We start from the raw sequence: 13319 nt of genomic DNA on the forward strand, positions 1-13319 counted from the left end.
CTCAGCTTTTATTTCTGTGAGTGGTTGGTGCACGTGATTGAAAATAATGAAGTTTGTTTTTCTCCTGTGTGCATTATGGGAAACTACATTACATGCTGGGAGCCATGCTGTTTTCTCACTTCAAACACTGCATAGGAGAAGCACTGAAAACTCATAAAACCTGCATTAGAAAAATACATACATTTGCTTCTTTTCCAAGCACACACAAGTTTGCACATACAAAGCGTCAAAGTCATGCAATATTTATCAGGAACGCCGCCACTAAAATAAAGAAAAGTAAAGCAAAAAATACCTTTTATAGGCATGTTCACTAATGAGTAATTATCTCGGAGTCCTTCAACCTACATTCATAAACCTCCTTTAAATCCCCTTCTACAGCGGTTCCCTAAAGACTTCTTTAAACACAGCTGACATAAAGGACATGAAACATATTGCCGGAACAAGCCAAGAACAGACTAATATAGATTAATCAATACGGCTCTAAATATAGACGTCAATGTAGAAGCTCCTGTCTTACCGTCTTTGTGGTAATAGGTGACCTCGACTTTCCTTTCTTCTGACCCCAGCAAGGCCTGCGCTATCTGTGCAATGTCGTGTCTCTTGGTCTCTGGGCCATGGAGGAAGTCACAAGTGCATGGTTTCTGCATGACATCTGGCCTTGAGAATCCCGTCAACTCGCAGAAGCCATCGTTACAGTATATAATCGCACAGTTCTGGACCCTGGCATTAGCAATAATGAATTTCTTATCTGTAACAGGAAAATTGGAACACAGCAGTTAGAATATAGCAAGAAAATGTAAGCAGACAAACATATTTGTAGGTGCTCCAGTCATGAACATTTTGCATTTGGATGGACTCACATGACTAGGGAGTTTACATTTCCCCAAAATTGTAAAATCTTCGGGAAAAACATGCCATTTGGAGAAATGCATCAGTTTGAATGTGGTAGACAAAATTAAATGGTGTGAAAACTTGAATAAACTTCTCTTATTGGCCCTTTTTTGGTCTGTTAAATACCGAATTGAAAACTGTTTGTTGTATCTGTTTGATAATTGCAAAACATAGCTGTGGATCCTGCTGGTAACCTAGAACAACGTTCCTTAACCTCTTTTCAGTCATGGCACACTTTAAAAGTATGGAAAATCTCAAGGCACCCACCCTATCAGAATCGTCCTTTCACATCACAAGCCCCCTTCACATGACAAGCCCCCTTCACATCAGAAGTCCCCACTTCACATCAGGAGCCCTCTTAACATCAGGAGCTACCTTACCTTCATATTAGGATCCTCAGTCCCCCCCTTCACATCTGAGACCTCAAACCTCCCTTCACACCAGTGACCCCCTGATGTGGATATAATTGAGCTGATTTTTTAGCATAATTGAACTGACCCATTTCTTGCTTCAGCTGAAAGATTTGGAGTTTTCTACATGGTCAGCTATGGATTAAGCTGCCTTATTTTCTGACAGGGGTTTATATCACCAAGATATCTGTGTCCCAGGAGAAGGACCATGGGAAGTTTTCAAAAGGTTTTACTAAATAACAATAACAACCAAGTGATTTGTGTCCAAACTGATGAGATAATGGGATGCTGTCACCATAAGTATATAATAGAGCCAGTGGTTAAAGCCAAATTAAACCCTCAGTTTAAACCAGCTAAATACATTCCAGGTGCATCAAAACAAAATGGGGGGAATTTATCAAAACTGAAGCAGACAAAATCAGGAGCAGATGTGCATGGCAACCTATCAGCTTCTCTTTTCAGTTTGTTCAGTTAAGATTTGAAAAGGAAAGATAGAGGCTGATTGGTTGCCATGCACAGCTGCTCCATATTTTGTCTGCCCCAGTTTTGAAAAATTCCCTTCAATGTGTTTCATTTTCTCTTTAAAGAAGCCCCAACTAGCAATTGCAGATTAGGACCATTGTTCTCTGTGGGGAAGCAGTGATCTTACTGCAGAGGTCCATCACGCCCACCTACTGCATCGGACCTATAGCTCTGCAGTCAGCAAAGCTCATAGTCCCTGCTGATTGAAGACCACTGGCTCTCTCAAATGCACCTTCTGGCCGCAATGCGATTGACCGCAGTGCAACGTGCAGTACTGCAATGCCGTGTGTTTTGCGATTGAAAACAAGTAGGCATGCACTATGTTTTTCAATTGCGCTGCAACACAACGCACGTTACCGCACCGGTACCGGCGTGGTCGATCACATTGTGGGCTCCTGTCCAGTTTGTTTGTGGTGCCATTCATATGAATGGCAACGCAATGTACCTCCCGCACTGTTAATCACAGAATGTATTTAATGCATACAGTGTAGTGAAACTCTATAGTCCAGCTGGTAGGGATGACGATGTTACTTCAACGTCAGCCCTACTAGGGCATCAGCTAATTGTTGTGTGCTCAAATAGTATGGAGCACAGTGGATTTTTGGCTTGACTCAACAACTCAACAATTATTTTTCCAGTACTTACAGCATTTTAAAGGGATAACACATGGGGCGATGTGCATATATTACAGACAGGGGCTTCATTTTAATGAAGCAACCTGATGTTGTTTCCTCAGGCGGCATCTTTTTGGGTCATGAGGGGGGGTGGAGGGCAGAACGGCACTGTTTACAGTGTGTCATTACCTTTCCAGCCACTGCATCCCAGGTTGCTTGGAGCCAGACACGTAGATGTGTAAGGGCTATATGCAAATCCACACCCAGCTCTTAGAAACCTAGGACGCTCTGGCCGGTGTCCTGTCCAGCTCCTGGTAACTAGTGATGTCGTTTGTTTTCAGGAGCTGGGCAGGACATCGGCCAGAGCATCCCAAGTTCCTAAGAGCCGGGCTGCACATCTGCAGAGCCTGCAGAGGGCGGCGTGCACCACCACAACCCCGGCCGCCACCATCTCAGGCAGCAAAAAGGCTAGGTACACCGCTGATTAGAAAAAATTACTAAATGTGGGTTTTTTCTGACATACACTTTAGAAAGACTTTGCTGTGCTTTCCCTAATTGAAATAAGCACAAAACAGTGATACAGAAGGTTTACATTATTGTATTTGTATAAATGCCCCTCTTAGTGTAAAGTTTAGAATATTTCTCCGCTCCTAGTTTATTGAAAACAATATACATCCCAAATACACTGAACATCATAAGCGAATTATGTCATCCGTCTGCATTCATTTCCCAGTGTCAGTCGTGCTAATAATTTTTTTTTCTTAGTCGTGCTAAAATTAGTGCCAGGATCTGGCGGACTTTAATCTGGAAGGCACTAAGTTTATATGTAGCGGAATATATCAATTTCCGTCTGAATAATTTTAACATTCCATCACAATCAGCCGACGTGTTCTTGCCTCTACAGTGGATCAGCAAAGATAAATGGTTCTGGCACAGCAATTCTCTTCTATGACTAGAATAGGTAACAGCTTTTTAATAAAGTTATTATGTTTCCGGCAGAATCAAAAGAACACAGAAGAAACTTGTTAAAGATATATTTCCTTGTATAGATAATGTAATAGGAGATTTCAGAATGTTACTAGGCTGCTAAATATAAAATGAAAGAGGAATTTCAGCCTATGCAATACTTGCAATCAAGTACTGAAATGTTACTATTTTGTAATGTATTTGTGACTGATCCAGATAAACTATGTCTGAGCAAAAATAAAAAATCATATTCAGTACATTCCACATATTTCAAATTTTTAATGCAGAATTTCAGGCAAATTAAATCTTAACCCTTGCATTGGGCCATCGCACTGCAAGGGTTAAAAGAGAACTATGGGGTAACCTTTTTTCCCCATAGTTCTCTTAAGGGTCACGGGAGGACATACACTAACCTCCTCCTCTGACCCAAAGTTTAGTATATAGCGAGCTACAGCTCGCTATATACTGAGAGCGCTGCAGCCGGAACGGATCCTGATAATACTGTCGAGATCGGCCTAGCTGGCTGATTGACAGTGGGCTCTGCCTATCTAGAGGCAGATGCAGCTGTGCCCGCCCCCTTCCTGTCCGTTCCTCCAGTCAGTGCTGGAGGATAGGTGGGGGGATCCCAGCCGGGAGCGGTGACTGACAGTCACCACTCTCTGCAGGGAGATGATCAGGAAGTGACGGTATGTGTTTGCTCACTTCCCCATCTATATAGCCGACGTGTGACAGTTTCAATGCCTCACGTCGGCTTTAACTATGAGGATGAGTGAAAATTTCTCCTTTAAGTGCCAATTTTGTCTTGGGAGCTAAAAAGAAAAAAAAAAGTTATACTCACCCAATCCTTGGAGCCGGCTTGCTCTTAGACCAGTGGTCTAAGGTCCTGTGAGTCATCACGTTCTATACAGTGTACAGAATGTGAGGACGCCAAGGGACATTCCATCGCTGAAATGGAGGAGGAGGCGGACTGAAAGGAGCGGTGTAGGAGCCAGCCAGGATTGCAGTTCGGGTGAGTGTAACTTTTTTATTTTAGCTCCCTAGACAAAATGAGAATTAAACCCTTGCAGCGTGAGGGTAGCCCCGCTGCAAGGGCTTAGATTTGATTTGCCCTGAATTCGACTTCACAAATGCTGCAAGTACAGAAAAATAAAACCTGTTGATCTGACAAAAATCCAAGGTGTTTTTGGTTTTATAATACAGTGGCTCTGCTGTACTAAAATCCCAAGTAGCATTGCCAGCCCTGCCTGCTGGACTTCAGAACTCCTCCTATCCTCCACCGTTCTTTGGCCCAATCCACCTGCACACATTAATTTCTTTCTCTGCAAAATAATCCTGCTGTCTTGATGCCCAAGAAAATGCCCGCAGACTGTGTGTAGGGAAAGAGCTCTAGAGAGATGTAGCTCTGGGGGGCATGACTACATCAATTAGAATTAAAGGAGGACTATAAGGTGAGTGATTTCCACTCATCCTCATAGTTAGAGCCGACCTGTGACAAAGAAGCTGTCACACGTCGGCTCTATCGATCGGGAAGTGAGCAGAAACATGCCGCCGATCGATCACTTCCTGATCGTCTCCCTGCAGTGAGCGGTGACTGTCAGTCACGGCACCCCACAGGGATTCCCTCCGTCCCCTCTCCCATTCCTCCAGCACTGAGTGGAACTGACCATAGAAAATCTGCAGATAATCTATAGGTGTATGGCCAGCTTTGGTGGCGTTTTTGTACAACACAAATCTCAACATGAAAACTGCATATGCTCAAACGAAAATGTGGTCGTTCAATCAATGAAAATCGGCCAGTTAGTGGTGCTGGCGAACGATAATCACAAACTACATTGGTCTGTGCATGATGGGATGTTTGAACGAAAATTGAACGAGGGTGAGATGTTTGGACAAAAAAAGTTGTACAATGGTTGTAAGGTGTATGGCCCCCTTTAGACTGCCCATAGACAGCTGGAATGTTGGCTGATTGCTGAAATGGCCAAAATCCAAGCCACAGCTGGCCCTGCAATTGACTAAGCCGTACAGAAAATTCATGGCTAAATAGTGATTGCATTCAATCAGACACAATCACTGATTGGTTGTTTAGAAAGCTGTTCATGCCACGGCTTCTGAATACAATAGCCAGCAATGGCGATTCCTCTATTCGGACTGTTAAAGGTGGAGTGGGAACTGATTGATCTTCTCTCATTCAGCTGGGAAAATCGAGCTGTAAGTGGCAAGCTAAAATCAATGAAAGCAAAGCACTCCCTGTGTGGCCGATATCTTATCTCTACAGCTGTTTAGCAGCCGGGCAGAGTCATTAAAGGAGATCATTTACCCGGCTTCTCCTAGCTAATCTGCAAATCTCTGCATGCAATAGAATAACAAAAATGTGTCACTGCAATACCAGCTGGAAGGATGTGCTGACTGGAAGTACATACAATGTTTTCCCTTTAAACACACAGCCAATGTACAGATCATCATACTGGTCTCTACTTGTATCTAACATTACAGAAAAAAGTGACACAAATGCCATATATTCTGGGAATCTTTAAACGTGTGCCTGTATTTATCGCTCTAGATCAGGGGTAGGCAACTGTGGCTCTCCAGCTGTGCTGAAACTACAAATCCCATCATGCTTCTTCCTCTGCGAGTCATGCCTGTGGCTTGCAATGCCTTATGGGATTTGTAGTTTCAGCACAGCTTGAGAGCCAAGGATGCCTACCCCTGCTCTAGATCAAGGGTAGGCAACTTTGGCACTCCAGCTCCTATACCAGGTACTATAACTCCCATCAGGCATTACAGCCATAGGTATGACTTCCAGAGGCAGAGGCATTACGATATATGTAGTTTCATCACAGCTGGAGTGGCAAGGTCGCCTATCCTTTCTCTAGATTGCATGGGCACATTTATACCTGTGCACTGTTAAAATGTGCATGATAATACATGCATTGTTGCAATGTACAGAAACACGCTATGCATGCACTGCGATGTAATGCACTTTCAAAATGGTGCATATCCTTTTTACGTCTGTTGTGGTACTTTGGGCTACATTAAAGAAGAACTCCGGGTAAAAATATTATTAACCCTTGCAGTGGGGCTACCCGTGCACTGCAATGGTTAAGTGCTTATTTTTTGCCTAGGGTAATAAAATAACTCACCCGATCTTCCGAGACGGTCAGCCATGACAGCGATCCCATCAGCCTCTCCTCTGCTCTGCTGCAGTGATGTTATGACCCTCTGCGTGCTCACGTCCTTTACACAGTGTATAGAATTTGATGGCTGAGCGACCTTAGACCTCTGCAGAGGAGGAGGAAACCCAGTGACTGGTCTAGAAGCAAGCTGGCTCCGAGCATCGGGTGAGTATAACTTTTTTATTTTTGACACTAGGCAAAAACGAGTCGGGTAGCCCCACTGCAATTTAAGGATATTTTTTGTCCGGAGATCTGCTTTAATGCAATGCACATTATCACATGGTTATCACATGACATAAGATGCTTTAACGAACCACACTGGACCAGATAGGTCTGAATAAGACCTAAAGGTAATATTCCCACCGTTACTGTATCTTGTTTAGGCTGCATATGTAATGATAATAAAAATAACAGCAACAATAATTTAATAACATTTAGGAACATTTGTGAAAGAGTTATGTTACTGGTCACCTACATTACAAACTGATTGTACAGTTCCCTTTAGATTATTCAACTATCATGCAATGAAAGGTCAAACTTACTGGATAAAAACTAAATGGAATGATCAAGTGAGCCCACTGAGTAAGTCTGGTTGCCTTGAATTATTTTTTTACAGCTATAACATGACCTGGATGAATGAGAACCTTCAAATACCTTTTCTTGGAAAGATCAGCAATATCTGTGGCACACTGAAAGAGGACCTTTACATTCAAAAATCAAATTCTACCAATGCATCCCTCTATGTGTGATGATTAATAATAACATAGACATGTCAGGTGTAAAATGCTGTGATTGTGAAATACTTACACTTGCAGAACATTCACTTCCTGCTTTGAAAGGGCAAAATGACCAGTTTGGCAAAGCAATGCACACTGGGATTGCCTTATTATCAGCAGAGCATTGCTGGGAAATCTCATCTGTAATCTCACGACATCTCAGGGAAAGGCATTTTCCTCCCCCGAGATGATGTGCATGGTCACATGTCCTACTCACATGTCTAGTCACATGTGCCAGAAATCCAGGAAGTAATACGAGAGCTAGTAATCGTCCCTTAGTAAACATGGCCACTATCAAGAGACTGGGGAAGAAAAGAGAAATAAGGTGTGCAAAGAATACAAAGCCGGGAATTTTCTAGAAGTATGTGTTTGTAGATTGTCATTACTAAACATTTCTAAAGGTGTGTTTGTTGTTATTTTAAAGAGATGGGTAAAGCCTCATTCACACTAGAAACGGCCGGCACGTACAGCTCCGTGCTGCGTGCAAGGCCGTATCCTGCAGCTCCCGGGAAGGACAGGTGCTGCGTGTGATAAGTACGCAGCCCCTGTCCTTCTCTATGGGGATACGCGGCAGTACACCGATCTACGCTCACCTCAAGTGCAGGTTCATACTGGTGCGGGTGTCCCGGCTCGGACGCAGACAGGATCAATCCTGTCAGCGTACGAGTACGGACACCCACACGGACGTGCAGGGCAGGTGAGCGTAGGGTGGCGTACGACCGCATATTCCCATAGAGAAGGATAGGGGCTTCGTACTAACCACGCGCAGCACCTGTCCTTCCCGGGAGCTGCCCAATACGGCCGTGCTGCCGTGCACGCAGCACAGAGCTGTATGTACAGGCCTAAAGGTCCACTTTAAACTGGCCATGCACTGCTTAGATTTTTGAAAGAACTTTCATACGGAAAAACTTTCTTTCGGCTTTCTAGTTGTTGGGGGTCAAATCAACGATTGATTTTGACAGTAGTGATGAAAAAACTCAAAAGGAGCAGGATGGAAATTTTTTCCTGAATTAACGAAATTGTAACAGTGAATGTGGTTTTCATTCAGGCAACTCCATTCATTCCAAAAACCAAGTAATAGAATCAGACAAAATTTCGATCGACATTCATCTATGGCAACAAGTGTCTGATGGCGTTATTGGTGGTAAAGAAAAATCTTTTGTTCAAAAATTTGTATGGAAATCTACTAGTGTATGGCCAGCTTATCATACCTGTACCCCAATACCGCTGTCTCCATACTAATCCCGTACTTTATTTGCTAATAGACAAAGAAAATACAGTAATCTCCTGAAAAAAACATTGTGACTGTCAAGTAAAATCTAAACTCAGATTTCCGTGAAAAAAAGTCTCCAACCAACAGCTCTGCCCAAGTCTACCTAGATATGGCGGCCTCATAATTCTGACACTTCCATTACACAGACTCACTGCGTTCAGATAAATATTTGTAAAGCTTGATAAAGTGTTCCTATTGAAGAAAGTTTCATTATATATTTTGGTTCCCACGGTACTTGGCCCCTTTAAACAAACGTCTGAACGCAATCTCTGCAATCTTTCTGAGCTGTGACTAACAGACTTTACAACATTCAAGCTGTTATCATGTGTTTCCAGGACAGTGTTATCGGCAGAAGCTTTGCATGCGAATTTACCTCTTGTACTTGGTGCCTTTTTTCTCTGCCTAGCGCTATATAAAGAACACTGAATGTTAGTCATCAAATGAGAAAAATAACTCGGCGTCAATTGGTAAAATAAAACTCTAATATACTTTTGATTTGGACGTTTCAGGGGTAGTGATGCATCTTTTTGATGCTGGTAGACTTTGACTTACCTTGCACCTACAAGACAATAACAAAATCCTATTTGGACTACGCAGGGCAGCAACCTGAGCAGAGTCAAAGATGAAGGTTGTGGCTGCTGACTTCTAAACTTGCTTGTTGTCTGACTGCTGGATCGCCTTCAGTATGTTCTAAGTCACCGACCTGGAACAAGTCATCCAGAGTTTACTTGCTGCATGCTTGTTCTAGGTCAGGGGTGGGCAATTCATTTTCTTAAGGGGCCACATGAGAACCATGTGGAGGGTCGAACCAATTAATGCATGGTACTGCGTAATGTGCCTATTGTGATAGGTGCATTGCATTGCCATTCATGTGAATGGCACTCCAAATGCACCTCCTGGCCGCAATGCGATCGACCGCTCTGTAACCTGTGGTTACACAATATCACTGCGGTGCAGTTGAAAAAAGTCGTGCACTTGCCCACACTGTAGATAGTACCGTGTGTTAATCGCATGGACCCGTGGGATTAACACATGGCATATGTTCGTATGGGCCCTGAATGAAGCGTTACTGTCCCCACATAGTACATGCCACATACCTTCTTTTCATTTTTCTCAATAGGCCAGAGAGTCAGGAGGTGGAAGTGCAGGAGAGGCGGAAGAAGACTTGCTTCTGTTCTCCTTTAAGGTTGGGGATGGGAACACATTTGACGTCACAGGTTGCTAGGACCGCTTGGCGGCCCTAGCAACCAGTGACTGCAGAGGAGGAGGACCCCTAATACAAGGGGTCCTAGCAACCAATGACTAAAGAGGACTGCGATCTGGACATGGACTGATCGCCAACCTGCAGTGAGCTATGGCTTGCAGTGGATGCACCGGCCCTGGAATTCGGCACATCCACTGTCAGCCAGTCATAGCCGAGCACAGGTCAGTGCTGGGTCACTAAAGTGGGCCTTTTACCCTTTTCACTAAAAATCGCCTTAGTGTGCAGCTCTACATGCTAATGTGACATCATCTTACATTCATTAGTTAAACAAACATATTTTTATTTTACTCAAAATTACTGTTTTCCCACTTCTCGGTTGAGTGAGGCACTGGTGATGTAGCCCTGGCCTCAAAGATGTATTCTGGGAAGGTTACAAGACCATTGCTTACCCAGGAATTCTCATCTGTAAACTGCAATATATTCCAGGAGGTAGACACAGAGTTCCAGAAAGTAAAGGGAGATGGATTAATCTGCCCTTAGTTAAAATGGCCATCATGAGTTATATGGGGAGGCAGGGGTGTCTCGAGGCCGGGTGACGTCTGGAGTGGATACCGGGTGACATCCCGCTGTGACAACATCACGCGTGCGCGTGATGACATCATCACACATGCGCAGTAATCTGATTGATACCTGCCGGTGGCCATCTTGGTGATGGACGCCGGCTGGGAGATGAGGGTACGTTCACCCGGCGGGATAAGGTATGCCGCCGGGTCTCCTCCTCTCTCCTGAAACTGTCGGGCTCTGTCTACAACTGAGTGCCCAACTTTTCAAAGGGGGTGACACCAAAATGACTGTCAGTCATTTTGGTGTCACCCCTCCAAAGGTGTCACCCAGGTGCGGGCTGCACCCACCTTGTGACGCCACTGTTGGGAGGAAAAGAAAAATAAGGTATGCTAAAAATAAAAAGCCGGCAATTATCTCTAAGTATCTGTTTGTAGATTGCTATTACATTTCTTAAAGGTGACTTTGTTGTCATTTTTAAGATAATAGTGAACTTCCTCTTTGAACTGTAAATAAAAGGCAAACAAATGTCTGATGGGCCACTTGGTCTTTTTCTACCTTTCATCTTCTATAGCTGGCCATACATAGATCAAACTTTGGCCCTTTCCTGCTAAATAGTGACGTTCGATCCAGTGGCATCACAAGGGGGGTGGGGCCCGCAACCGGGTGACACCATTGGAGTGGTGACACCAAAATGACTGACTCTCAAAAGTCAGGCACTCGGTCATGGAATGAGCGCCTATCAGTTTCGGGAGAGAGGAGGGGACCCGGCGGCATACCTTATCCTGCCGGGTGACCGTCTCCTCCTCTCTCTGCTGGTGTCCATCACCATGATGGCCGCCGGCAGGTATCAATATAATAGCCGTGGATGCGCGATGACGTCACGGCGGGTGTCACTCGGTAAACCGCTCCGGGTGACACCTGGCCTCAGGGCGCCCCTGGTTCGATCCATGGGCGGTTCTGCTTGTACCACCCAGCTCAACAAGAATCTGTTGCAGTCACTGTTCTGGTATTCTGACAGCTGTGGGTGACGGTTGTTAGAATACAGTAGCTGGCAGGACAGATTCCTCCATCTAGGCTCTTTAGCATGATGGGGGAATCAAGTGATTTGTCTGATTCTCGTGTATGGCTAGCTTATGTTTCCATGCAGGGACGTCCAGGCATCTAGTGCTTTCACAAAGAGGTCAGTAATGGTATCTTACCTGTACAGGTTACCCCATGCCTAAAAGTAATAAGGTGTAGTATGCCATATCAAAAACATTTAAGCCCCCATTCGCACTAGCCACACACGTGAATGTAGTTGTTGTCAATGGACAGTGGCCCCTAAATTCCAAAATAACTTGTCCACCCCGGTAAAAAGTCATGACAGGTTCACTTTAAACAAAAAGTGGGCAGTAAATTCTACTGTTTTCATGCACTTTTTCATATCTCCCAACTGCTGGGATGAAAAGAGGGACACCTTCTATAAAGGGTATAGGCAAAGGACACACACCCTGCCACGCCCCCAGTTAAAAGAGCCTGATGAATGAAGATGCAAAAAATGACTGGCTAAACCCATGAGTGCTTTTTCTTACCATTGCTTTTCAAAAATTGCGGCTTTCTAAAATAACAAATGCATTAATATTGTGGTTGGGTGAAAGGTTTAGTGTAGTATCAGGGCTCATTCACACCAGCCGCTGTGCTACATTGTACAGAAGTGTGGTGCCTGGCACGGTGCTGATGTGCTGAATTATCATTAGGGCTGCAGCTAACGGTTACTTTTATAATGGATTAGTTAGCCGCTTATTAACTTCGATTAATCGGATAAAATAAAACGAAATTATAGTCATTTATTTAAAATAAAATACACAAATGCAGCGTTACAGACAAAGTTTACTTCAGAATAAAATTGTATGCAATTTTTTTTTTTAAAGTGCACTGCACAGGAACGTAGGGCATTGCAGTACTGCACGTTCCATTGCGGGCGATCACACTGTTGCCGGGAGGATCCATTGAAATGAATGGCACCGCAATGCACCACCTGCAGCAAACTTTGTCAGGCCGAAACTGAAAATGACTTTTTCAAACATTATATATATTAATAAATTTCATTTTAGTTTAACTTTATTTTTTTGGTTTGCATTTGTAATTTATATTTATTTAACTTTTTTCTATTATTCTATTATTTATTTTTTTACTTGATTGCTGGGAGCAATAGTTAGCCTGTTATTGGATATTTCAAATGGCAATAGCCAATAACAGGCTGGCCATTGCACCTGCCCACTGCCTGCTGTGAATCAGCAGAGGAGGGATCTGAAGGAGAAAGTTCTCCATCAGGTCCTCCTCTGTTGATTGACAGCAGGCAGTGGGTGGGTGCAATAGCCAGCCTGCTATTGGCTTTTGCATTTTAAAATATCAAATAGCAGACTGGGTATGGCTCCCAGCCTCTAGACGCCAAAGAGGAATGGGACGGCAGCAGAGGCAGGGGAGGGCTTGACCAAGGTGCAATAGACAGCCTGCTATTGCATTTTAAAATACCCAATAGCAGGCTGGGTATGGCTCCCAGCCTCTAGTTGCCGAAAAGGAAAGGTGCAGCAGCCGAGGCAGGGGGGGTACGTGACCGAGGCGCACAGAGGGCATGACCGAGCGCACTGGGGGCGTGACCGAGGGGCACAGTAGGCGTGACCGAGTCGCACGGGGAGAGTGGCTGAGGCGGAAAGGGGGCCAGGGAAGAGGAGACAGGAGACCGATACAGGCAGGGAGAGCAGCAGGGATTTAAAGGGACACAGACCACTGCAGCCAGCACCAGCAAGGAGGAGCAGAGAGGCAGCAACTAATCGTATTTCAACTAATCGATGATGAGAATCGTTGACAACGATTCTCATTAACGATTTAATCGATTAGTTGTTACAGCCCTAATTATCCTCTTTTTTTGGACTCTTAGTAATTA

At 44.2% G+C, this 13319-nt stretch overlaps 1 protein-coding gene across 2 annotated transcripts in view; it reads right to left on the reverse strand.

Annotated features, from left to right (window-relative positions):
• Positions 1–13319, reverse strand: part of KCNH7 (potassium voltage-gated channel subfamily H member 7) — a 355010-nt gene that overhangs the window by 339786 nt on the left and 1905 nt on the right. For both annotated transcript variants that reach the window (XM_018556690.1, XM_018556691.1), the window contains exon 2: positions 518–748. In XM_018556690.1, coding sequence (XP_018412192.1) covers positions 518–748 — 231 coding nt within the window. The remainder of the gene's footprint in view (positions 1–517; positions 749–13319) is intronic.

Source organism: Nanorana parkeri, unplaced genomic scaffold (genome assembly GCF_000935625.1).
Source record: "Nanorana parkeri isolate BGI_ZX_2015 unplaced genomic scaffold, ASM93562v1 scaffold247, whole genome shotgun sequence".
NCBI lineage: Eukaryota > Metazoa > Chordata > Amphibia > Anura > Dicroglossidae > Nanorana > Nanorana parkeri.